The 26991-nt window shown below is 39.5% G+C and overlaps 1 protein-coding gene across 1 annotated transcript in view; it reads right to left on the bottom strand.

The window, feature by feature from the left end:
- The window catches only part of STAG1 (STAG1 cohesin complex component), a 154349-nt gene that overhangs the window by 103478 nt on the left and 23880 nt on the right, over positions 1 to 26991 (bottom strand). The window contains exon 4 of the mRNA XM_067302030.1: positions 19412 to 19508. Coding sequence (XP_067158131.1) covers positions 19412 to 19508 — 97 coding nt within the window. The remainder of the gene's footprint in view (positions 1 to 19411; positions 19509 to 26991) is intronic.

The following is a 26991-nucleotide window of genomic DNA, read 5'->3' as shown; positions in this document are numbered from 1 at the left end:
TCACAGCCACTCATCTCCCTCAGAAGTCTTAGGATTGCAGAATAATTCAGGTTGGCAGGGATTCCTAGATGTCAGCTAGTCCAAACCCTTCCCAAAGCAGGGCAAGCTAGACCAGGCTGCCCAGGGCCTTGTCCGGTTGTATGTTTGAACTCTTGCCCTGTTACTACGGACCTGCAGGAAGAGTCTGGCTCCACCTTCTCTCTGCTCTGCCACTATTTGAAGACAGCAGCAAGACCTGCCTGTAGCCTTCTCTTCTCTCGGTTCTCTCCGCTTCTCCTCAGCCCTGCATGCAGGACTCCACTGAGGACCTTCTGCAAATCCATGTAAACTCAGCCCAGGCACCCTCATCCACATTTGCTGACTCCTTCAAAGAACCTTTTCACAGAAACCATCTACCAAGGACATCTACCCAGGTGTCCATTAATCCCATCCTTTGTTATACTGTCTATGAATTTGCTTATGCAGAAGTCACACCTACAGGCTCACAGTGACAGGACAGCTCAGCCATGACACACTAGATGTACTGTCAGCCTTCAACACCCTGTCATACTTGTTTTTACCAAAGGATATTTTCTTTGTAAGAGAAACAAATTTCTTGTTAGTCAATGTCTACATTTTTCCTAGTACATAAAATAAAACTCCATAAAACTTGGCACCTCCACTTCCCAGGAAGTTAGGAGGCAAAAGACAATCACAGGAGGATCATGGAGCCAGGCTCCAACCTCTTTCCCTCAGTCTTTCTGCTTCCCCTGATGAAGTATTGACTCCTCAGTCCTCTGTTACTCTTATTTCTAGCCCTATTTCTCTCTCTCTTTTTTCTCAGCAGTAGGAAAGAAGGGAGGATGAAAGAGAAGTCCTAAAAGAAATTACAAAAAGAGAAGCAATTATCTAGAGATCTTCAACTGATGTGACAGGCTCCAAACTACATCAAAATAGTATCTCAAAAGAAGCAAAACAAAACAAAACGAGTGAGCAAAAGAGAATCCTTTAGAACCCCCTTCTTCCCTCAAAGCAGTAGGCCAGGCCTCTCCAGGGGTTGTGCCAGACCCGGGTGTTGCCAAAGATCTGACCGAAACTCAGCAGGGCCCCGAATGCCAGTCCCTGCAGCTGCTGCAGGACTGCCACCTCTGCTCCTGGTGCTCCTGCCTCTTCTCCCTTGAGACATATGATCTGCTTTTGTTCAGCTGAAGGGAACGGCTGCTAACTGCGTGAGAACTTTTCTAACATGGCCCTGAAGGAATAATCATGGTACAGCTCCTCTACAATGTTACTGAAGTAATTTTCTAATCCAATGTAGGCAAGGAAAGCATAAGGCATTCAAGGAGGGCCTGCATTTGCAGTGCCTACGCAGTGCCAAATCTTACTAGCAACAGCACCAAACGGACTGAAACACTTCTAAGCCTTCCAGAGCCAATCTTTTCTTCTTCAAACTTCCCCAGAGTTGTCATGCTGAGAGGCACTATGCAGTCAAAGGTTGACTGCTATCTTCCCATATCATTTACTTGGGGGAAAATATCGGATACGTTAAATAACAACAGTAAAATAGGCACACTGTAAGCACTGCAAAGAGTTACAGTAGAAAGCTAGAGCACCCTAAGAGCCAATTTGATAAAAAGCTGGTGTGCTTCACAAAAGGAGAGACTGCAGATATAAAAATGTCTTTGCAACAACTGAAATTGAAAACATTTGATTTCCCTGATTAAATGAAAGCTATCATCTGCCTGAAAAGTTTGTCTGCTTTTTTATCCATCCGAAGAAAGGAAACGAGGCTTCCGTGTGCATTTCTGTCTGTACGTATCCTGCTTAATAATAATTCTGTTCGGTTTCAACCAAATCTGACAGATCTGTAGACCTTGGGTATAAAATGTTCCTATAAATTTTACAAAAGCAGGTAGTTGAGCAGAGGCCAAGGATGTTATTCAAGCACAGTATGAACCACAAACTCAGTCTCTGTTAAGACACCAAAAAACCCTCTGCCTGAGACTGGAGTCTGAGAAAAACCGGGACACTCACACTGTGCTGCTTCTTCACAGAAAAGTTCAACTGGAGCACACAAACCTCTTTCTCATCAGTGTTCATCTATACAGCTTATTCAGTTTTTAAAAAGCTATAAGCTTCTACTAAAACTTTTTCAGTGACTTACATGGCATTCAGTACATCTTCTCCCATAAAGAGGATCTAACACTTCCTGAGTACATTCAACAGCTTTTGTATTATTCAGTCAGGAAGTCAATCAACACAGATACACTAGAAATCACTCTTCATTAGTTTTGCTTCTCATTTTATCACTTGCTCAGAAAATATTAAAGACTACAGCATTTACTGACCATGATCTAAGAAACAACAATGCAGAAGTTATCAGAGCTGGCTCAAATCAATGCCCTTAGCTTCCTCTCTCCCCAAAAGTATGCAAGATAACAGAAATTTTCCTTTTTCAAATATTTTTTTCTTGCTTTGCTAGGAAAAATCCTATTTTCTCTCATCTTCTAGCTCCCTTTAATAACCCCCCCTTTTTTTTAAACTTCTGAACACGTGTATGCGAGTTTTTCTTTGTCTAAGGAAATACAAAGTATTTGAGAAAACACATTCAAAAAAATTACATAATCTGTAGACTCTGCAGAAACTAAAAATTAAAGTCAAACTTATGATTCTCTGTGCAACCTTAATTCATTCTCTTTGTGTGTACACTTTGATCAGCCATCAATTTACATGACCATCTACTATTTTGTCTAGCTTCATTAGGCGCCGAGAATAGAACTGCTTTGGAAGTGAACAGGAGTTGTTTAGCTAAAATTATTGTATCTAGGATTTGTGCAGCACTTGCTGCAAACAGTGAACTAGGCAGGGAACTGCAGAAAGAAAGAGTAGGGTCTTATAAGAGGAACTGATTAGGATGCTGCAAGACTGCTATCTTCTTTTACTGCAGAGTTCCTATGAGAGTCTGGAAAATTCATTTAAACTGTTTCAAAGATGGTCCATAACTGCACATCCTTCATCTTCCAGGTGTCTACCTTGAAATCTCATGGCCCAATTCAAAGAAGTGCAGCATACAAACAATTGCAACTGCGTATACACTAACTGTAACTCCTTCCTTTGGGTATGTAAAAAGCTAAACTGAAGAAAAAGGGGAAAAGTTTGAGTTAGCCCTTTACTTACTGGGGAAGATACCAGTCTAAGGGCTTAGCCTGGAATCCAGCTTTTTCTTATTGCAAAAATATCCGTTAAGCAAAATTATGAATTTCAGGTTTTCATTCTATGAACTTTAAGAAATCTTCCAGGTACTCTGAGCCCAGTCATTAAATAATTTGAAGATGAAGCACAAGAGGTCAGTAAGAGCTGTGCTCTAACAAGTAAAATGTTTTCTGAAAAAAATTCCCACAGAGAATGGGACAAATATTATACCTGCTGCCTCAAAAGCTTTTTATATCAATGATTCTATGCCTCGATTATCCAATTACAGAGCAAAGGTATTATCTTTATTTAGAAGGGATTTATGAAGAAAAATTAGTTGAAAACTTACAGAAAAAACCCTTGAGGAAAACTTGCTTTTTGTTCTGGATTTGGCTACCATTAAAAAATGAGAGGAAGCATCATATTAAAAGTGAAGTTAAAGCAATGCAATGAGTCATTGCTCATTCTGTGAGTCTCAATCATATCCAGCCATAACCGTATCCAGAAACAATCCTAAGTTATTATGAATGTGATCATAAGTAATTAAGAGTAACAATGCATACACAGAAAAGATACTAGGGTTGCACAGGAAGGTCTAATTCTTCAATTCTGTATCTTCTGAATACAAATTTAACATTTTTTCAAAGTAGTTTATGTAATAAATTTTGTATTTGTATTTACCACTAATAAAAGTTCTCAGCCAGAAATAGGCCTAACCACCACAACATGCATCTCAAGCTATCATCAACTGGCTGATGTGACTTCATAAAGTTATTTTTATTTAAACACTACACAGGGTAACATGGATGACCAATGACGGGCTTCAGTTGCCGCTTTTTCCTACGGAAAGTATGGTCTAGTCTCTCTGATCTCTACAGTCTTGTTGCAGGAAGGTTGATGGCCTCACAGATCAATGCAAGGACTGGTGAAGAGATCCTGGGCAAGTCACTAGGACGTGTTGGACTAACAAAACAGGCAGAACAAAAGAGGAGGTGAAACAGTAGGAGAACAGACAAGCAGGAAAAGGCACTTGTCAAAGAGCGTTAAAGGCAAGAAACGAAAGCTTTGACTGGGAGTGGCGGAATGGAAATTTGAGGGAGGGGTTCAAAGAGTCAGAACAGAAGACAGATTATTTTAATAGCTGCATTTTCTATGGAACTCACGGTGGCTAATACAGGATGTTCGGGAGGCCAGAGAGGAGAAAAGAGAAGTTGCAGCAGTTCCACATTCAGGCTCAGACCAGCCTGGCCGGTGCTCCCAGCACTGAGGGCAGGCAGACTCTGCAGCAGGCAGAAATGCTCCCACTTTCCCAGTTTAGCCAGTAAGAGCTCTCTCCTTCCTTCTTCAGAGAAGAAAAGGCATTCGTAGCACTGTGAGAGCGATGGCACAGGCATACCACCTGGGCAGAGCCAGCAGTAAGAGAGAGCAAAGGCCGGCAATTTGCCTAGCTATAGCGTGCCCAGAGAGAAGCATGACAGTTTGGAGTCTGCTTGAAGGCTACAAGAGTAGAAAGAAACTCAAGTACAAAAAAATCTTCTCAGGTCAGGCTACTGTTGGTAGCTCTCATGATACACTGGGAGGAACATGCAGCCAGGAGCTGGAGAAACAGCAATACTCCAGCGGCCGTAACCTAGGTCAGCTCCAGCCGCTGTGGAACGGCACTTGGAGAAGCAAAGTGCAGACAGACAGGCGAGCACACACAGAACAAGCCAGTGCTGATGAGACAAATAAAAGGGAGAATGTGGAAAGAGGAGCAGAAACTCAAGAAAGGTCAACATCTAATGTTTCTCTACAGCGGATATCCCGGATTTGCTAAGGAGTATTCGAGAGCAGAATGAAGAAAGAGATGCACCTCCATAAGCTTATGCAAAGTTTTGCTTTTCTTGTATTAGAAGTGCTAAGCAGTGAGTTAGCGAGAAGAGTGCTCAGAGACGAACAGTAATGAATAAAGGATGAAATACGGGAGGGAATGAAGAGCTTGAGTGGAGAAATAAAGAATGCTAATTAACACAAAGATGGTGGACTCAAGGGAAAAATTAATTAAATGCCACAAGGAGAAAAGAAAGAAAAAGACAGAGGAACACAGAAAGCAAGAAATCTCTAATCTGAAAAAATGGCTTAAATCCTTATTTAGAGTCTCCTCTCAGATTGCTTTGGACCCCTCTTCCTTAAAAATATTAATATCAGAATTAGTTAAAACTGTATGTTTTACTCAAATTAAAAGCAGTATAGCAATTACATCAAGTATTATGTCAGTAATGTAATTCTTTGTAGATTTGCAAATGCAGAGCCCAAGTCACTTAGGCACTCACGGAATAAAGCAGCTGTCTTAGTCCACTGGTTGCTTCTTACCGAATGGTGGAAAAAAGTTTAAAATGGGAAGATACAAAGCAATACTCAGGTAAAAGAAAAGAAATATTTAATATAATCTACACTTAATGTTTTATTTTGTAAAATGCATTCAGTTTTCTCAGTATTTTGTAACAAACCACTCAATTCAGGTTAAAATCTTCCTTTTTTTTTTTCTTTTTAAGCATTTTAGGGAATTTTTTAAGGTTTCTCATTGTTCCCTCTCCCGCACTGTTTAAGAAGTCTGGAAATCGAACATCAGAATGTCTTTACCATAATGTGCTCACATTTCTGCTAAGTTTAACTGTAATGCTGAACTTTCTGTATAGTCCCCATTTTTTTGGCATAACTACACACTCAGCTCTAACTTCATGTCAGCACAGACTGTCTAGTAATTTCTTTGCTGTCCTTCCTACCTGAAATTTTCCTCAAAACCTACAATAAAAAATACCAAAAGGTGTTATAATATGGATCAACAACTTGATAAGAGTACTCAAAAACTGAATTATGTTTTTAATTTATGGCTCTGTTTAGCAGTATATTCTGGCTGTATCATTCTCCAGCAGCTAAAGCAGCCCCACAACACACTCATCTGAGGAAACGAGTTTACTGTGATTTTGGCTGCTGAAGGAGAGCAAAACCACCGGGATGTACACCTTGTCTCTGTCTCCTCCTGGTTCCCAAGCTCATCTGCGTGGATGTGCTCTCACAGAACGCTTTTTTTTTCTTGTACCTTTTGCAATCTGTAATTTCCTCCTTTTGCCTTACATTTCCCTGCACATGAATTCACAAGTTTACCTCTTCATCCTTTATTCAACTGTTACACAAAAGTATGAAACAGATGTTTCGGTTTCCCTTTCTCCCCAGGTTTTGCCTGTTAATGAGATCTTGGGCATGTATTTAAAAAAAGTATCTGTAGAATTTTCAAGTACATTTTTGCTGTTATTACAGGCTGATAAGAACAAAAAGAAATGCATAAAATTTTTCTCATTTTCGAATGCCTGCCATCTTACATCATCCTCATGAGATCAGAGTCTCAAATACCTAAAGTTTAAATGCCTTTTTCAAAATGGTGCAATGTCTGTCTTTGTTCCTAACCATGATGAACTGCAAGTTTTTTGCCCAGCTTTGCCCAACACAGGCAGGCAGAGAGGACGCTACCCGGGAGCAATGAGTGCAGACAGCTCTTCTCTCCTGAGAGCAGCTTGTTGCCCAATCTTCCCTCAGAGCACATTAGCCACTTTGTAAGAACAATTTTTTAAATATTTCCCTGAAGGAAAGCTAGGGGATATCCACCTGTGCACTCACCTATGCATGTTAAACCTAGATCTAAGCCTTGCAGTTTATCGGAAACTTTTTTTCAAATCATCACAGCTCGTGTATTAAACCTGGTCTGTAACACTGCTCTTGGTTTTTTAACCTACCATGGTCAGAGCAAAGCCAAAGCAAGTGAGCTCAACTACTATTAATATTCTATACTACAATAAATATACTATTAATATGCTGTACTATACTAATTATATTACTCAAGTAAATGGTAAATGGTCAATTAACTTACTCACTTTGAGCGTGACAAAATTTCACTCTCCTGCTCCAACTTCAGTTTGGTTTTTTTTTAATATATATATTTTTTCCCCTAAACTGCACTATTAAATGCCTCTGTAATCACCCAGCTCAGTTTATTAAACTACCATTCATGCACAAAAGTGCTAAGTCAAAACTAATTCCAACTTTAGTTTTAAATCATTTTTAAGGAGGTAAAAGGAGGAGTTTTGGCATTATATACATAATATGCATTAGCTACACAAGTAACACTACAAAGTAATCACTGACCGAAGTTTCACAGACAATCAAAGCAGTAAAGTAATATACCACATTAGACCAACTAACACTTCTTCTGGGCCATCCCTTCCTTCTCAGAACCAAAAAGTTCATACCCAACAGCTACGACCGTACTCTGGTAACACCTTGTAAACCGCTGAGACCTGTCACTGCCTCTTATCCGCAAACTGGTTACATCCAAGCTCCATCTGAATGCGGATATCCCAGAAACTTAGGAGATAAGTTGGCTGTGTCAGCTGAGTTGGGAGGGAGGAACCACAGGACCTACAACTAGGTCATGCTGAGCATATGGACGTAGTTTTACTCTTCAGTCTCAACAGAAACATTTTTAATACAAAGAGATAACTGGACTGAAATGAAAAGAGTGGGAAAAAGAAGGTTATGAGAAACCTCTTGAGAACTGTGTGGGACAGAGAAAATATATATGGAACTATTCATTATGTCTCAAAAAAATTCCAGCGAAGTAGCCAGTGAAGTATCAGACAGCTAAATAAAGTGATTTTTCCATACAGCACATAACTAAAGTGTCAAACCTACTGCCACAGGGTACCATGGAAACCAAAAATATAAATGGGTTAAAAATTATGTATTAGACACATTTGAGAGGGAGAACATCCCTCACTGCTATTAAACAAAATGGTGTGCCTGGAATCTCTTTTTCGGGAAGACCCTAAAGTGCTTATTATGGGCATGGGGTGGTATCTTTCCTGCTTACAACTTTCTTACCTTCTTCTGTAAGCAGCTGCCACTGGCCCAGACAGACAGGGTAGTTAGGGTGTTTGAAAATCTTTAGAGATCAAAAGTATTCTCCCCCCCCAAAAAATGTTTGACAGTAGTGTAAGTAACTCAAGAAGGACACTTTGTAAACTAAATTCTAGGTCATGGATTTAGTTTTAAGTTGTCTAAAAATATATTCAGGACTGAAATAGCAGATGATATAAACTGGGGGAGAAAAAACTATTTTACATACCTCACCGAGAAGTCAAATCTCTGCATTGAGCACAAAACATCACTATCTTGGTGCTAGTACTAGCCCCAGAAGACTGGGGTCTCCAGTAAAAAAACAGAACATTAAAAACACATCATGAGAACAAAGAGCAAACTCATTCAGGTTCTCTGCATTATTACCATTAAGATTAAACCCTTTGCAAGTCAGACAAAGCTTTCAAGACAGTTTAAATCTCTTACAGTTCTTTCGTTCATCAGGACTTAAAATTCCAATACATTTTACCGAAATACCCACAATTGGCACCAGAAACTGATTGGCATATATTTTCTTTCATATATTAACGGAAAGGATTGCATCTTCTGGAAGCAAATCCACTGAGGATTGGTTGGAAAGATTTACAATCCAACAGCTGCCTGGAAAATGCTAACACAAGGTGCCGCCAATCCATAAACTTGATCTTCTCATAATTCGGAGTAAAAAGCTGTTCTATCACTAGTCATTTACCCACTGGCCAAATAACACAGCAAGATATGAAAATAAACTTACACCTTTCCTCTGAAGCTGTAAAGAATGTAGCTTGTCATTGCTCTACCAGCGCTCCCACGGCAGGACAAAACTGTAATTTTTAATCAAGCGCGGAAGTTGAATTTATACTCTTCTCTCTTCAAAAGCAAGTATGTTAGACAATGTGTGTGATTTTCCTTGTTGGACTGCAGAGAGGGAGATGACCACTATGTGCCCAACAAGCCAGAAATCTTTTTTTTTTTCCAGACTTAGACCACTTCTGAAATAGATATTACCAAAAGAAGGGCCGAGAGCATTAAAAAAATATTTTGAATAGAATCTGTCTTGCTTTCTTTCCGTTTCCCTTTCCCTTTTGGTAGCTCACAGTTTTATAAGAACCACCTGAGGGCAGATCCGAAGTAAGCTGTCTTCAAAGGCCTGAAAGATTCACGTTACGTTCCCCACAGAGGTCTCTTCACAAGGAAGGAGACCCCCCCGCTGGCTCCAAACTTAAAGTAAAACCTTAAGACAGGAAATTCTCGTCAAGAGACTTGGTGGTAGAGTAGAAAGGAAACTTGGCAACCAGAGTGGCCAAAAAACTGTTGTCAGGTCCATAACATTTAATAATTCATGGACAGTTTGAGAGCCCAAAATGGACAAAGGTCACAAGATCAGAGAGGCTCATTTACAGTTACAGGTATGACGACACAGGATTCAATGATGTTTTTGGCAGCCAGAAAAGGCTGAAGGGAATTGTTTGGGGATTTGGGTTGAGAACATTAAAACCAAACAGTCTTGTGAGCAATAACCTCAGTACCAAAGGAGCTCCCTAAAAAACATGCTGGTGTACGCACAGCCCCTTACTACTGTTTACACTCAGTGGGACCAAAAATGCTCAAGTTGTCAAAATCCTCCTTTTCTTTGGGTTTGTGACTTAAGAAGAAAGGGGACTCTTGACAAACCCAGCTCTAACTGAAACAAATGACTCATGTTTTTATGGGGATCTGTGCAAAAATATTTGCCCTCATCTGGTCTGTTAAATTTTGCATTTTCTCCCTCATCAGGAAAAACCAACACTCTACAAGGCAGTCAGTGAGAATACAGGGCAACAGCAATCAACTGGTAACCTCAGAGGAAGCTTTTCTTGACATACAGCTACCTCTTCTTCAGCAATGACCAAAAAAGTCACCTTGAATGGCTAGTTAAACTGCCTTGAAATGTATAAGCTGAAAATCAAAACAGTGGGACAAAAATGGTTTGAATCAACAGACCAGAAGCTTGTCATGCACTTATGTCACTGCAACAATTCAAATTTTACTGTCACCACCAAGCCCACACACTATGTTCAGCTAAGCTGTTTAAAAAGAAGGTATTTATTTCTACCAGCAAATATATATATAATCTCCTATTAAAGTTCTCAATGTATTAAAAAAATGCTACTTAGCAGCACTGTTAGGTCCCTCTGAAAAGTCCATGCTATACAATAGCATAATTAAAGTCATTTGCATGTTTTTCCACTTCCCTGTAAACCATGCGACGTACTTATTAATCAGCTTTGGTCTCCAGAAATGAAAATTTATTCCTTTCTTTTAATAGTTGACCAAGCGCATTTCTGCCTTTAATCCATGACAGTACATTGTTTCTCACGTTATATGTTCTAATTTTCTTAATAAGTTTTGTGTAGAAGTACTTTTCCACATTACTGTGTTCTCATGTTTAAAAGATACCAGTGCACTACAGCAGTATGGCTTTTTTATTATTATTTATTTTATAAAAGATGTAGTATCTTCCATTTTCTTCTAGGTATTTTCTTCAGTAATTTTTATCTACCTTACTTGGCTCTACAGTATTATTCCCAGTTCTGCCCCCAGAGGCAAATTAAACCTACGTAAAACTCCTGTCTGTCCTCTCTCTGGAAGAATAACTGTCTTTAAAGAAGACTACACACTTTTGCTGGCAGTTTAATCATTGTATTCTTAAACTGTTTCAAAGTCCAGGGGTGTGATTTGATCAGTTTGGGATTTTTACTTCATTAGTGTATTTCAGGATCCCCTTTTTGGAGACTTGTGACACTACTTCCACCACAATTTTTACTACATGAGTAGATCAGTCTTTTTTGTTAGCTTGGGGGGGGCAGTTTATGATACAGAAACTTTTGGTTGAGAATTATGCAAGATGGCAACTGGATAATCCGAGTCCCTCTTACCAAAAGTTTCTCAATTGAATCTCTAAAATAAGTCTGTATTTTTTGAGCTGCAGCATATGATTTACAAATCAACAGTCTTTCAATCTCAACTATCTCTAAAGTATTTCCAGGCCCTTTTCCCACGATCACACTTCCCTACGTCACGACAACTTACAAGTTATCTCGAACGCTTACTTTACTAATAATGAAATAAACAGAATAAATGCTAACGATTGCAGTAAATCTGAACACTATATTTAAAGATATTTCAAAAGAGGATGCTATGACTTTGCAGCAGTTTGCTTCCACAGCAGATGATGCCTGTGAAAGTCAGGAGACATCTCCTGAGGAACAAGCTTTCCAATTAGTCAAAGGCGTTTTAACGTCATAACTCCTAGGAGTTCACCTTTATGAAATCAGGCAGTTGCAAACTGAATTACCCAGGACCCAACGCTGCTGATGGAGGGTACAAATATCACTTGTTCTAAGGTGAAATTTAAGCCAACGGTGGTCAACTGAAAGAAGTGCCAAACATTTCTATTGCTGTGCCCACTTCTCAGCTCATGATACTTATCCAAGAAGAACCGAGTTCAGTTTTGTTAGAGGTTCTCAGCTCCCTATTTGGATAAGGATACAAGCAGGGAGTGCTGGCAAGGCAGCTCTTCACCGCTCCTGAAAGACTTGGTGGTACTGTTGTACAACTCCTTTTGCACCCCTCAAGGTACCCAGAAAACTTCCACTATGCTTCCTGCTGAATGTAAATAAAGAAAAAGAGACATCGTGGAGGTAAAGGCCATTAACACCAGTCTTCTCTGTAATGGATTTGACCCTGGCAGTGCAACTAGACGTCATAACTTCCAGTTAAAAGGAGACAGGTAATATGATCAGACTGATATAAATATGGAATACAAGTTAGCAGTACTGGAATAAAAGTAGGATTATAACTGCTTCTTTAAGAGGCCACTATTCATTCTTTCCAATTTCTTATGTACCTTTTCTGACACCCCAGCTGCTCCTTTACTTTCTTTGTGCACAATCAAGGCTGTTTCATCAGGATGTAGACTTGTTTAAATAATCCCCACCTTTTCCTCTTCAAAAGTAATTACTGAAGTGCATGCTAGCACTACACGTAATAAAGTAAATCTATGGTTTCCTTAACATAAAAGAGAGAGAATCACCATTATAGTGTTTCCTTAGAGACCAAATAATTTTTGGAATTTTATTCCTATCCTGAAAACAGTCTGAAAACAGTCTGACTCAACCTTCAGCAGAGTTCGTACCTTTAGAAAGACAAAAGACATGAGACGGCTCACTATTTGTAATATAAGAAGAAACTGCTAAGATCTATTTGTATTTGATTACTTTTTATAGTTAGTTCCTATCTAGAGCCAAGATAAAGACATAAACCCAAATAAGGGCATAATTTGCTAGGAAGTTAGAGAGCGGTGCTGCCAAAAAAAATCAATCCAGTGTTTTTTCTTACCTGTTTAGTACAGATGTGTCCCTCCAGTGACAAATTCAGAATACAGAAAACAAGCTAAGCCAAAAATAAAAACCAAATGATGTGAATCTGGTTAGTAAGACAGGAACTATTCTGAATCATTTACACCAAGAGGTATTTGTTGGACTTCTCTTAAAAAAAAAGCAGTAGCATTAAAGCATCATCACTGACTTTAGAGAGGCTTCTCAAATAGTAACTTTGTAGCCATGTGACTAGTTTTCAAGATCAATATGTACATAATTAAATGAAGCAGAAAATAAGTAGTAATATTTAAATGCCTTACACAATTTATCTCCAATGAGCAGTGTTAAAAATAATTTTACTAGCTGTGAATTTACTAAGTAGCCCAGAGGAGTAGAATGCAGAATTTATTCTGCAGGAACAAGGAGCACTTTCATTTCCAGCAGGGATTTGAATATATTATACAGAACTTGCAGTGCAGAACTTGCTCTTAAGACCATAATTTCAAAGGTGATTTGTCTTCCTACACATTGTACATTTGACTGCCCTAAAACATTCTAGCATCATAACTTTTCTAAATTAATTGAATACATTTATTTTAAATTATTTGAAAGTCCAAGTTAATTTACATCATAAATCCATTAATAACTGATTTTAAAACAGCTTGTCTTTGTTCTGCTGCCATACTGGCTATACGAATCATTCAATATATTCAGGTAGAAAATAATTAAAAAATTGCATGGTTAAAATTACTATTAGTCCCGATACAAGTTCATATCGTGAAATCTGGGACTGATAAGTCAGACTTCAGCACTCAGAGATTTCAGAACCACAGACCAGTGTGGCCATCTTTCATGTCTCCTGTACTGCACAGTCAGGAGATTTCTGCAATTTTTTCCACTACTTTCTGAAAGTAGGATGCACCTCTTGGAAAAACAGGCCAGCGGTTCACAGATGGTTATAAAGCCATGACGTTCTACTTCAAAACACCTTCACTTTCAGATCTGAATTATTTTGCTTAGTTTTCAGAGCTTCCCATCTCCAGAAGAGGCAGAGAGCTGCAAAGCTTCAATAAAAACAAACTTGAGCTGTGAAACTATTTTTCCCATAGCCAAAGAAGTTTTGAAGAGGCTAAAGAATAGAAAAAAAGTTGTAAGGAAGAAATAGTACATGAGAAGAAAAGTACAAATATCATTCAGACGCATACAGGGAGAAAGATTAAAAACCTTTTTTGATCTGAAAATCATCCACCCTATGAAAATAAAGCTTTAAGTTTCAAGAACTACAAAAATTCTCCATACGTATATTTTTACACACACAAAAAAAATGTTTTCACATAACCATGTTACTTGTCAAGTTTTTGATATGAACATTTTAACCTTACCTACCTTCACTTACAGAACTGAACTGCTGCAACATTTAATGCATCGGTGGTAATCTAGTTTATCTTCCACACAACCCAGTTTATAATTTGCATCTCATTTTCACTTTGAATTCTATAAGCTTTTGCTTCAAGATAAACATATTCTAAAAAGTCCCTCAAGGCTCAGAAACAAGAAGTACAAAGTTCAGATCTGGTTTATCCGCACCGTGCATGAAATTAAAATTAAAATTAAGTCATTTCCATCTTTCAATCTTACTTTTCCATTTTTGAATGTGGTTAACAGTATGTTTTTAACTGCCTCGTATAGGTTTGGGGGGGATATGTATTTCTGTATATTATGTATACAAAACATCATATAAATTGAGAAAAATGTGGGAACGCATATTTTATACCCCTAATAAAATGTAGGCTCCAATGCAATTAATAATGAATTTTCTAATTCGTTCCAAATACTGAATATGTTTCTAATATTGATTTCTTAATAATACACGAAAAACTGCAGAAATAAAGCTTTTTAACATATGCCAAAGCCAGCAGCATTTCTCACTAGAAGTTTGCAGTTCCTTATTAAAGGACCATTTGTAGGGAATTATGTTTATCAAGTGTTCTTCTTTCCATCCTCAATAATATCCATCTGTAGAGTCATATTATAGCATCTATCATGAAACAAAATTATGTGCAAATAACTAATTAGTAAAAGACTAATTTTTTAAACCAAAATATGACTTTATTTACAAAGTTATTAAACTGTTAAAACATTATTCAAAGTAAATAATACTATTTCCTGGCTAATTAGCATTCTGAAATCCTATCCGACAGCAAAGGCGGCGGCTGTTTTGTTCAGGTCTTTTGCCGGCCCATGGAACAGCCACTTGACAGTGCTTTTTCCTGTTTTTAGCCTTCAGCTTCCTTCGGCAAAACAGAAACGTGTTAGCTTGCCCTTAATTAAGAGGATAGGTCATTAATAAAAAGCAAAACAGAGCACGCATAGCTCATAACTCCTACACTTGTTGATTCAGTTTGTAGCAGAATTTGCAGAGGATTTTACGAGAGCATGTGAAGAAGAGCTGGGTGGTCAAGGCTTAAGCTGGATGAGAAGATGAACCCCTGAGCACCTGACTGACGAGGAAGAAGTCCATGAAGAAGCCCTGCTCTGAGTATTGCACAAAAAAAGTCCATACGCGGCTTCCTGCTTGTACGCAATTAAAACAAGCCAACCCGCAGCAGCGAGCGAGGGGCGCGGGTGGCCCTGGCAAAGTTTGTCCATTCGTGTGCGATTCCAGCCAACAAGAGCAACAGCTCAAGAGCTGAAGAGAGGACGATTTTGAGGGGGAAAATGGGACATGAGAAACCTCACACACGGGAAATCCACCTGCTTCCTTGACCAACGCTCCTCCTCAAGGCAACCAAACTGCAGCGCCGCTCCAACGGGGAGACCCTGGCAAGCCCGAGAAGAGCCACGATGAGGCTGCGAACCTAACAGCGAGGCAGTTTCACCGGTTTTGGTTCTTCAGCAATTGGTGTCTTAAAGCCGTCTAATCCAGAGCAAAAGCAGCAGAGCTCAAACCACTTTCAAAAAAACTTAGGAATTGAAGGGTTTCTGGCCTATCAGAAAAGAAAGGGGAGGAACGGGAGGGAGAGCAGGAATAATTTCACCGTATATTTAAAATATTCATGTAGTTCTCCCTCTTTAACCGTGTGGCAGAGCTTTACGCTCTGCAAAAGAAAGCTTCTTCCTTGCATGAACTGGCTGAGTCGATTTGTCCTTCGCAGCTCAGCGACCGCCCCAACCGCTAACGGCCGCCGGGCAGGAAAACGCAATATTATTCCTAGCAGGCGCGGCGGGCGGCCTGGGGGGGCCCCTCCGCGGGCACCGGCAAGCGCAGGCGAGAGCAGCCAGCGAGGCCGGTCGCGGGGCGGCCGCTCTCCGTGCGCGGCCCGCGGGCCGGGGTCGCCGGAGCCAGCACCAGCACCAGCACCGGCACCGCGCTGGTTGCCATGGCAGCGGCGCCCCGGGCCCGGGCTGAGGAGGACGCGGGCGGCGAGGCAGCGCTAACGAGGCCGGACCGGGCGCCGGGATCGCAGCGGGAGCTCGGCAGCGGGGAGACGCTTCCTCGGCCCGGCCGCCGCTCGAAAAATCAGTCCAGCCTTACCGCGGCCTCAATTCAAAAAGCTCCTGTTAGCGAAAACGCAGCCCCCCTCCCCTTAGCCGCTGGCAGGCAAGCAGGGAGGCAATTATAACACCTGCTTTACGGCTTGCGAACGCAGCGGACTATAAATAACTGTTACTAACGAACAAGCCTTGCTTTTTTCCGGGGCTGCAAACAGCATTTAGGTGCTCTTTTCCCCAGAAGGATCATTCCAGCGCCGGCGCCCGAGCGTGTCGTCTTTCTGAGGTGCCACCTAGCACCAGAGCCTGCCCTTAGAAGGAGGAATGCGCTTTAACAGCGCAGCAAACAAAAACAAATCGGGGAACTTATCAGTCCTTGTTAACCATTTTTCGGCCACAGAAATACCATAAAACATCAGGGAGAAGGACTATACAGACAAACTGGGACAGACAGATGTTTGCTGCTGTTCTTAGAAAAAAAAACATATCAAGATAAAGGCAAATTTTGTCAAGAAACTATTCTCACATCCTTGTATTTAAAATCAGCATAGAAAACATGGACAGAATGAGCAGGCAAGCTAGCGGAAAGATGGTGTAAAAGGTGATTTTATCTATCCCAGTGCAAATCCAGTTCTTGAACTGAGATGCTTTTGGCAGCTCCAGTGGGACAAATTTTGTGTTTTCATCAAACGATCCTTAGAAAACCTAGAAAGCTTATCAAAGTCATGCTAAAAATAAATCTATCATGTTCTAATAGACATTACTGTATGAATCAGAATACATTATATAAAAAAGTAATTGATTAAACAGCTATTCAGAAGCGTTGACAAAGGACAGACAGATGCTCGAATATTTGGTTAATATTTATTCAGTTTTAATCTCACAGATCTTGTAAGCTAGCCTGAAAAAATACATTAATTTTACAATTTTTAATATTAATAACTTATATAACATGCCTGCTGATTCCTATTCACAAGAGATCACTTTTCAGGAGGATGCTAAAAGCTTCATTCAAGTGTATGGGCTGCCCAAGAGATTGTGATGAATATATAAAAATCAATGTTTCTCTAAACAGAAAGGTATTTTTGTTAGGATCAATACTACAGCTAAATAAAACTAAAACTATTAAGTTTGGTTCCTAAATGCTTTTTAATTGAGGTTGGAAAACATGCACGCACTGTTCACCTGTTTAAAAATTTTGAAAGAAATGTCAAACCAAGTGCATTTTATATATCTTTAGATATCAAATACTTCTAAAACAGTAGATTTATTAAACCTAGTGTCACTTTCAAAGTTCCCTCCTCAAAGAACCTCCTCACAGTTAGTTGTTGCTCCCCTCTCTTCTTCCCCCCAGTTAATGATCACAAAGTTATATATATTAGTGGTAAGCATTTAGTTCCAACACTGTGAAAGAAGGCTGAAGAATTTGAAGTCAATGATAGAGGAACAAAAGGAAAACAAGAATTTAAAGGAAGATAATGCCATGAGGAACTGTTATTTATCAGAAATGGAAACAAATGAGAATATCAAGAACATCTTTTAAGGGAAAGAAAACTGCCATATAATAGACCATATATTCTTCCCATGAAAAAGAAACTTTGGTCTTGTCCTCACAAAATATGGAAAATCCCCGGATTTCCATACCTCATTTTCACTAAGGATAGATTTTGATGCATTTTACCCTAAGTGGACTACCAGTGAAGTGCACTCTCTTCTGATAAGGTTTTTACTATTTCTAGAAAACAGGCATGTTCCTGGAAATGGGAAAGAGAAGAAGTGTACCCCTACCGCTAAAACTCAACACGAGATACAATATGAATGCTGGGGAAAATGCCATTTTTACATTCCTTTTCTACCATTGCTGTTTGGGAGCAGAAGGTCACTAAAGCAAGCTCAGCGGAGAGATAGTCCTGTGGGTACGAGTACTGAAAATGGATAGAAAGTCACCATAAGGAAAAAATAAATGACATCAGCCACTTGAAGCACTGCTGCTTCCCTGCCAATAAAGGAAAGCCTTCCTGGGAAGCAATTGCTCCAGCAGCATATGGTTGGCAGTGGGCATTCAGCCTGCATCAATCATTGACAAGAGGTTTAAAAAAATATGAATCTTCGGAGATTGTAAGAGTGCTGCTTTCTCTAACAAGCAGAAAGGAGGTAGAAATTAGAGGAGAGCAGTAGGGAAAAAGATGTATTTATGACATGCCCCCACCAAGAACCTGCATCAACAAGAATATAAACATATGACCACGGATCCCTTTGGTTTAATACAGCCCAAATTCTTAAAAGGAAGATCTTATTATATACACTTTTAGTTGAGTGCTTAAAAAAGCAAACAGAACAAAACTACTTTCACATAAGGTGCCCAAAGAAGCCTGAAAAATATTTTAGGGAACCTGTGTGAACAGTACAGACATTGAAATAAGGTGGTTATCTAAACCCTAAGCCCGAGCCCCTGCACAGAATGCTTCCACAGCTTCAGTCTTTCCTAGCATCCATAAAAGAAGCTTTTTACCTCATTCTACAAAACAGGTTTGCTGAAGGTGCTTAGGGCTCATATTTCCTTTTCTTTGACACTTTTAACGGAACTTGGGACTTCTCATACTTAAGAAGAAAGAAAAGGAACTTTTATTTAGATCATTTGATGTTCTAAAGGTATATTCCCGTGTCAGTTATAAGATGAAGAAAAGCATTTCTGAATTGTGAGTTATTTTTGATTCTACCAAGGGCAAATTAGAGGAAGCATCAGAAAACAATAAATAGTTCAGTATGGGGTAAAAAAGACAGAGTAGAGCTCTGTCTTCTTTTTTTATTTTCAACGCTGAGTTAAAAAACAGAAGAGAGACACGTGGAAAATTCATTAAAACAGAATGCTAGAAAGACTGCCCAATTCATGGTAATGAGAGACTACTAAAATAGGGTAAAAAAGGCTGGCCACTTGCTGCTGACTTGATAAAGCATTAGAGAGAAAGAAATAACATTGGTGCTTCATCCAAAAGAAATCTTCTTTCTTACTAATCTGAAGGCAACTGAAGCTTGACTCCCTCCTCTTCAGTTTACAAAACCTCATTTTCCTAGAGAGAAAGAAAAAAATAGCAAAGTTAAGGTATAGCTACACCTACTACTTCTTGTAATAAAAAAAATTGGGAAGAAAGGGGAAGATATGCTTACCTTGATTAGTAAATCTTTTGTCTCCTTTTGCTGATGAGTAGAGTATCTTTGCAAGGATTTGTACACTTTAGGATGATAACAAGCAAGTGAGGAAAAGAGAAGGTAGGCCCTTGACAAACAAGCTTTAAATAAAATTATTCCAGAATGTAGACAATATTTCTATATAAACCATGCATACGAGGAGTACCAATCCATGTGCCTCCCACATCTTTACCAGCATTTGCACTAATACACATTTGTATGACCGTCAGATTTATTCTATACATCTTGTTTCCAACGTTCTGTACCTCGACATCCTGAACACTGGATAAAGAAGTTGATTAAATCCAGAAGTGCTATGTCCCTGTCTTGTTTATATGATTCAATCCAGTCGTCCACCACAGACTGTCAAGAAAAAAAGAATACTTATCAGATACTCTTAAAAAGTGTTTTATTAAAGGCAAATGACTTATTCTTTTCAGAATATAATTTTATAACTGAAAATTTATTTTGCACAATTATATGCGAGTACAAATTCAGAAATCTATACACCTTCTCTCAGGGTGGAGACAGAACAAATATTGTTAGAGAACAGAATTATATGCATTGTATTTTGCTATTATAATGGTATAAACCAAGGTTCAAAGGCAAATTATTGTAATCGCTCAAAACTCTAATTGCCGTATTTATTCAGTTTCACAATTGTGTTGAAAAAAAACAGTGCGATTCATTACAGAATTACCAACATATATTCCCAGAAAACTGACAGGTAGCAACACTCTTTGGGATGAGAGCTGAATTTCCATTGCAGAGTGAACATCTCAATACTTATACAGGTCCAAATAGTACGTCAATCATTCAGAAACACCGTACATAGCTCAAGAAGACAGACTGCCACAAGGAGTATTTTGTAAATAATACAGAGTTGGGCCATTCTTACAGTGGCCACGAGTCAATAAGCCACCTGAATCATAGTATACGAAGGTGAGCCACAGGGTGGGGAGGTCCTTTTTCAGCCTGCTTTGTGCTTGCTAAGGAAGACAAGTGTGGCTTCTCTTCACATCACTAAAACACCGTATTATTTAAACTCTCCATTCAGACTTCCTCACGTATATAAACATAGAAGGTAATCAACTATATATATATATATATATTCAGTGAAGCCAAATACTATGTTTTATTTATTTTATGAGGAGGAAAAAAAAAATGTCTTTACTGTTCCAGACACGTGGCAGCATTCATTAACAGAAGCTTGATTAAGCTTTTCGAGCATACCTTGCAAATAGATTATCTTATTTTGGAGAGTTCACATTTACTATGGATTTTGGTAAAATTAATTTTAAAGAATCCTAAGCCACCCTCAACCACCTTCTCAACCTTGCTGAACAAGAACGAGTAGGAAGGAGCGAATCCAAACAACTCCATCTCGTAGAGTAATTTTGCTTCTTTCTAAACTGCGGGGTGTAAGGACAGCATCCCAAAAAATTCACCTGCAACTTCCAGTTTATCCCGGGGCAAATTCCTCTGACTGCCAGCGCAACCATAGCAAGTGTATGGGAAAAGGGAGGAAGCAAGAAGACAACTGTGTGTGTACTAGGGACCCCAGCCTCAGTGGAACAAGCCGAGGAGCCCGGGGCTGAATCCCCCTGGGCATCAGCATGCTCTTTCAAGACAGGATGAGACTCTCAGTACCACCATGGTATTCAACAGCACGCATGAATCTCTACGCATTTAAATCACTACGACACTAAGCTTTTGGAGGTTTTGTCTATGCACAAACATGCATGCGACAGTATGAGAAGTCTTACAACAAAGTCCATCTGTCAGGATAAATTATAAAGGAAGTCTTGGCCTCAAATTACTCTTCACACGTGTTGAGAAACCATGAAGCAGCAGCAGCACAAAACCAGTTGTCTAGGATGCTTCTCTGTTATTTCATCACAAGTTCAGACCTTTTCCTATAGATCCTTCTCAGCAGAATTCTCTGCAGTGCATAAAACCAAATAAGGCCAAATGTAAAAAATATTTACTATACCAAATACTGACAAAGCTTAATGACCAGACTGTTAGTATACTACCACCTTAAAGTATTTGTTTGAACACCTATAGGATTGTAGATACCAGAGCAACATACCACTGCCAGTGGCTAATTGACCACTGAAGAAAGCAGCGGTGGCCCTGGGTCAGCCTGGAGGCTCACCTGGCCCCGCAGGGCTCCTTCAGGCAAGGAAGGGCATGAGAAGAGGGCAGCAGGTACTGATGCTTCCCAATTACTCTCCCAGACCCGGCATTTGCAGCTCAGGGACTTTCTGGGTATGTGGTTAGGGTTCAACAGACCATACTGTCTTTCTCTTTCATGAATTTGCCTGCCTCAACCCAGAAAATGTTACAATCTACCCCACCTTGCAGCAGTGTGTCTCACAGGTTAATTACGCACTGCAAAAAAAGACTAACTGTTATGCTTCAAACTTGCCAAGTGCTAGTTGTATTTGATGCCAACTAATTCTTATGGTAGAGGAGAAAATGAACCTCAATCCCTATTTACCTTCTCCATGTGTCCATCACATTCTCCACTGGTTGCCTCTTTGCAGGCTGCAGGACACTACTCTGTATCTCTGTGGCTTGCACAGAAATGCTTCCCTATCTTTACCTTTGCTCATTCTCGTCACGTCTCTTAACATTTTCTGAAGTCTACTACATTCTTTTTTGAGCCTGGAAAACCTCAGATGTTTTTCTCTGAGTGCTAATAGCTAGTTCACAGTCTATCCCTGTGCACTGTCCGCAGTCAAGTTTCACGTACAACATTCCCTGCAGAAGCCAGGCTGCCCTACAAGATTCTTGTCCCCAAGTCTTGTGCCTGTTCCCTCGTTACAGTATACTGCTTCTTCAGCTGCACCAGTGTAACTGTTCCTTCATATGCCAATGAACCCATCTGCATTACAAAAATAAAAAGGATGGAGGAGATTTGGAGGAGATTTGGAGGAAGATCTTTTTTTTAAAAAAGAACAATTATTTGATTTTTGGAATACTGCCCCAAAACTGTAGCATCAACAGGAGCAAAGACATGGAAACCTGAAGCACAGCAGCAGGAATCTCTCAAACCAGTTTTGCCATATGAAAAGATTAGATCCCGCCAATGTCCACAATTAGATTTTTTTATTATTACTTTCCCCCTTTAAGCACTCATTTTTGGAATCATCCTAAAATAACTGAAGGGGCAATGCTTTACAGCTCGAGGGCAGGAGGGAGGGGACATTATCTGGCAAAGAAAGTTTCCAGCTTTTTTGCTGACTTCTCCAAGTAAGAATCTTCCTAGATGGACAAAGCAGCATGAATACTGACCAACTCAGCTGATCTACCTTCTGATTTTTTTTTTTTGGTCTCCTTTTATAAAAAGAAGCTGTGAAGGACATGCTAGGTCCTTGGGCAATAAGGGTCCACTTCAGCCTATCTAGTATAGCACTTGTTTTTTCAATCCAGAACCATATGATACAATTCACAGAAAAATGAAGACAAGCACCTGATCACAAGACCTGAGGAAATGTGGTTTCTTTAACAGCAGGAGCAGATCAAGAAACCAGCAGAATCAGAGGGAAGATGCTGAACGAGGACAGCAGATGAAGACTACCTCCTACATCATCTGGGGCTAGCACAGGATTTACAGGAAGTTAAAACTAAAACTTCGAATGCTCCAGAAAAATTTTTGGATAGGATCCCTCTCACCTAACTTTAGATGTATAGCCCAACTCATCACTCATGCCCGTCGCTGCCTGTATACTCAATATAGTCAATATATTCAGTGGAGCTGACAGTGTAATTCATCTGACCAGAACAGGCATCCGCTGTAAGATGAGATGACTACTACTTAAAAACTCTAGTAATTACACTAACTAGATCTCCACTGACCATCTGGGGAGCCCGAGGTGACAAGCTCACACACAGACACCCTAACCTGCATGCGTCTGTCCCTAATCACACAAATTGTATCTACCAATCCCTACAAATGAGAGAGGTATTTTCAAAGTATGAAAATCAAACTAACACGCACAGCTCAGCATGTAACCGCTCCACACCGTCGAGCCCCTCATGCGCGTTTGGCATGCTTGTTGGTAAATCTTCTAGAGAGATTACAGTTTTTAGGCAACAGGAGATAATGAAGCCAGACTACATATGCTACAACAGTTGGAACTTAATCAAACTGTTGACTTTTGATGTAACAGAAAAGAGCTATAAAAACTGAAAACATTAGGGTGAAGGAAAAAAAAAGATACACATTAGACCTAAAATAGAGACAAATATCAACTGAACCAAGAAAAAGTAGCAGTAGTCCAAAAAAACAGAAAAGGGACAAATTTGAGGGGAAAAAAAAAAAATCACACAACAGGCAATAGCGTAGCAAATGGTGCAACAAGCAATCACTGCCAGAAAAGGAATTATTTCGCAAAAACATGCATGAAGAGAAAGACTCCTATAAAAGACAAGGATTTCTAACCAATGATACACAGTCTATTAGAGCAGCCCTGCAAGGCTCTCCAGGATGATTCTGTGTTGTTTGCAGCTTCCTTCCCCTCACCCTCTTTTCAAGAGCTTCTCAAACATAAGCAGAGAGCAAGCAACAAATTACATTAATAATCCTCATGGCAACAACCGACATTTGGTCCCCAGCTTGCGCGGACGCATCCTGCCTACCCGGCTCCTTCCCTCTCTGATGTCCAAAACGCAGTACTGATATCATGGTGAAGGCGCATTTGGGCAACAGGAGGAGGGAAGGACCGGAGAGCTCTTTGGAAATGCGGTAGATGCCAGCGGGCTGCATCCATCAGAGCTACTCATCCAGTCGAGAAACTTGTTGTCTACTTCCAAAAAAGAAACCTATGAAAGATGGCAACCAGGACTAGATGGCATGAATCACTGCTGTGGTGCTCATCTGCTGCCAGATGTTTTCACCTTCAGATGCAGTAGAGAGCATAGATTTAGCATATGGAAATATGCACTTACATGCTGTGCATGACAGGCGATAAATTCAGCATTCCTGGGAAGCGTTCCTCCTCTGCCCCATGAGGTCGACTGTGCACGCGCTGTATTTTGCCCAGGTGCAGGAAGTCCATGCTTTGGGGAGTCACCAAATTCAATGCACATGCACAGTGAAAGGGCTCCCCTGACACTGAGGTTATGAAGTACAACAAAAGAGAAACTGCAAGAAAAACTCTTTAACTTGTCATCTTCCTTACCAAACTAGAGTGAGGCAAGGGGTATTGTAACTAAACTTTAAGCAAATCAAAAATTATTTAGCTCAGTTATAGTGATAAAATCTGACGATTACGCCAATTAACTCCCACATGATCCCCTTTCACTTAGCACTCTCAGAAAAAAAAAATATATATAGATATGTATGTGTGTGTATATGTATATATATGTATATCTATACACACACACATTTATGTGCGCCGTATCTCTGGTTCAGCATGTCAAGTCCATAGAAGTTCATGCTACTGAAATGCAACTTGAGGATCTTAAAAAAATAATAATAATAATTAAAAAAAATCTGTAAGTGCTTGTGATTCTACTTTTATGAGAACTGAGTGAAAAATCAGCATCTTCTGCAAACGGCAGACAATGTATAGCACAAATATGTAATCAGTACAAGGATCTTCAAAAACTTATAGCAGCTTCCAAGAGAATCTCACAAAGTAGCTCTACGGTGACCCTGCTTTAAGAACCACCATGCAGGATAGTTTGAAGGCAGAATCTAATATGCCAAATAGGCCACCTATAGAAATAAGAGCCTTAAAGGAAGTTAAGCAAGTAACAGAGTGGATCCATGGTCTGAGCAAACAACTTGAAATCAATCACGTAGACTCTGCAGATATATTGACCTTTGCATCTCCAAGTCTGCTAAAAAATAAATAGGAACATTTTATAGCATTGAAGAGAAATAACAGCTTGGGTTGCCAGTAAAAGCAAAAGTCTGATTCAATGAATGAAATAATGAAACTAGTTATCTTATTACCTCCTGGAGGCTTTTCAGCTATGAATCCACTTCATATTTCTTCGGTGCAAGAACATTACTACACTTAGGAGCATTAAGTGCTGGAGGAACCAGAGGGACTAACTGCAGATGATACCTCACCAACTCGTGTAAATTAGCACAGCCCCACTAGATGTTAATGAAAGTTGATTTCAATAAGCCTATTTCACAATTTAAATTAAGTAATAATTTGGCAGTAGTGATGCTAACACAAAGTGCAATCAAACGACACCACATTCTAAGTGTTTGTTCAAGTATAAGATCTGAGTCAATTGTAAACCAAGGCAAATCAAGGACAAATAACATTTAAGTAATTTGCCATTTCATACAGCTGATCATGGACATGCTTCATTTACAGTGAATATGACAGAATAAAAAATGACTCTAGGATGTGTTTAAATTAAAAGTGGGAAAAAGAAAAATACAAAAAAAAGGTAGTACAGCTTATACTGATGTCTGCTGCCAAAAAGCAAAATTACTCAAATGAAATTTGAAACTTATTGAAACAAAAAAAGGCACAGTGAAATTAAAAGCTTCAATTATCTGTATAAAAGAGCAGCCTGAAGAGAAGATGAAAGCTAGAAAGCATGCTTTAACAGACTGTGACAAGGACTTAGGAGCACAGTGAAAATAAAAGCATAGGGAAAGAAATGAAAGTAGCAAGAGATGTGCAATACTCTAAGTTTTCCAAGTGAATCCACGCAGTTTTTGAAAAAAATGACTAGAAGTCTTTTAAGGTCAAATTTTGTGAAGAACGAAGTAATTTTACAGACAGTTCCTGGGGAGAAGGTAGTTCCTAACACGTAGGAGGATGCACAACTGAAGATTGCACTTCACGATGACTGTTTGGCTGCGTTCCAAATTGCAGACAAGAAATATAATATACACCCAGTGAAAAAACTAATATAAAGTTAATGAAAAAGAACTGTAGATTGAAAAGCTGCAATTTATCCTTTTTACTGCAAAGACGGTCATTTTAGATTTTGAAATAGTTCACCCTTTGCTAACACCTAGCCAGCATTTTCCGAAACACCAAAGTGATTCTGTTTTTATCTTACTTTAATGAAACAGTACCTGTTTCTTGTGTTTTTTCTCACAAGCAAAAATGGGAAAGTCTGCTTTGCACAGTTTCTACCTATATAACTTTTTTTTCTTTCCTGAAGCGGAGAGAGGGAAGGAATAAAATCCTAAAAACATTTATTCCCAATAAAGCTATAGGATCTATACACTCTGTGTAGGGATATCTGTGTCTGGCATTGCATGTAAATACGTAGTTATATGCAGTGGAATGGGCAGTAAATATCATTATGTGGGGAAATCAGTGTAACACATTGTATGGAACCATTTGGGAGGAGAAAAATACTGGAAGCTAAAGATGTTTAGTTCTCAACTGTTACCAGAGTATCAGAATGGCATCATTTAAAAGGCATTACTCTTACCTGCAAAAAGGTACTCGAAAAATTATTCTTGCAAATGGATTAAAATGACAGGAACTACTGGGGACAAACCCTCTTGCCACGGCAGAGCTGCGCTACCCTCACCTGAGCCCTCAAAAACGACTGGCAGATCGTACACCAGCCTCATGCCAAGCACGTTTCCTACAAGGACACAGAAGGTGCACAGGTGCCGATTTCTCACAATTTACATATTACACAATTTCCGAGGGGCTGTGTCTCTTAAATCTTGGCCCATCATGTGCATAAAAAGGTTTGGAGCTATTAAAACTACTTATACACATTGTGCATGAGACTGGAAAGTCTTCAGAGTAGTATCGAAACAGAATCAAGTTATCGCAGTAGGAGAGACCCACCACCACTTCCTTCCAAGGCAGATCCAAGTTCTTTTGCGAGCACAATCTGC

This window comes from Apteryx mantelli, chromosome 9 (genome assembly GCF_036417845.1).
Source record: "Apteryx mantelli isolate bAptMan1 chromosome 9, bAptMan1.hap1, whole genome shotgun sequence".
In the NCBI taxonomy this organism is placed as follows: domain Eukaryota; kingdom Metazoa; phylum Chordata; class Aves; order Apterygiformes; family Apterygidae; genus Apteryx; species Apteryx mantelli.
Note: the sequence above shows the minus strand (reverse complement) of the source record. Positions and strands in the feature narration are given on the sequence as shown.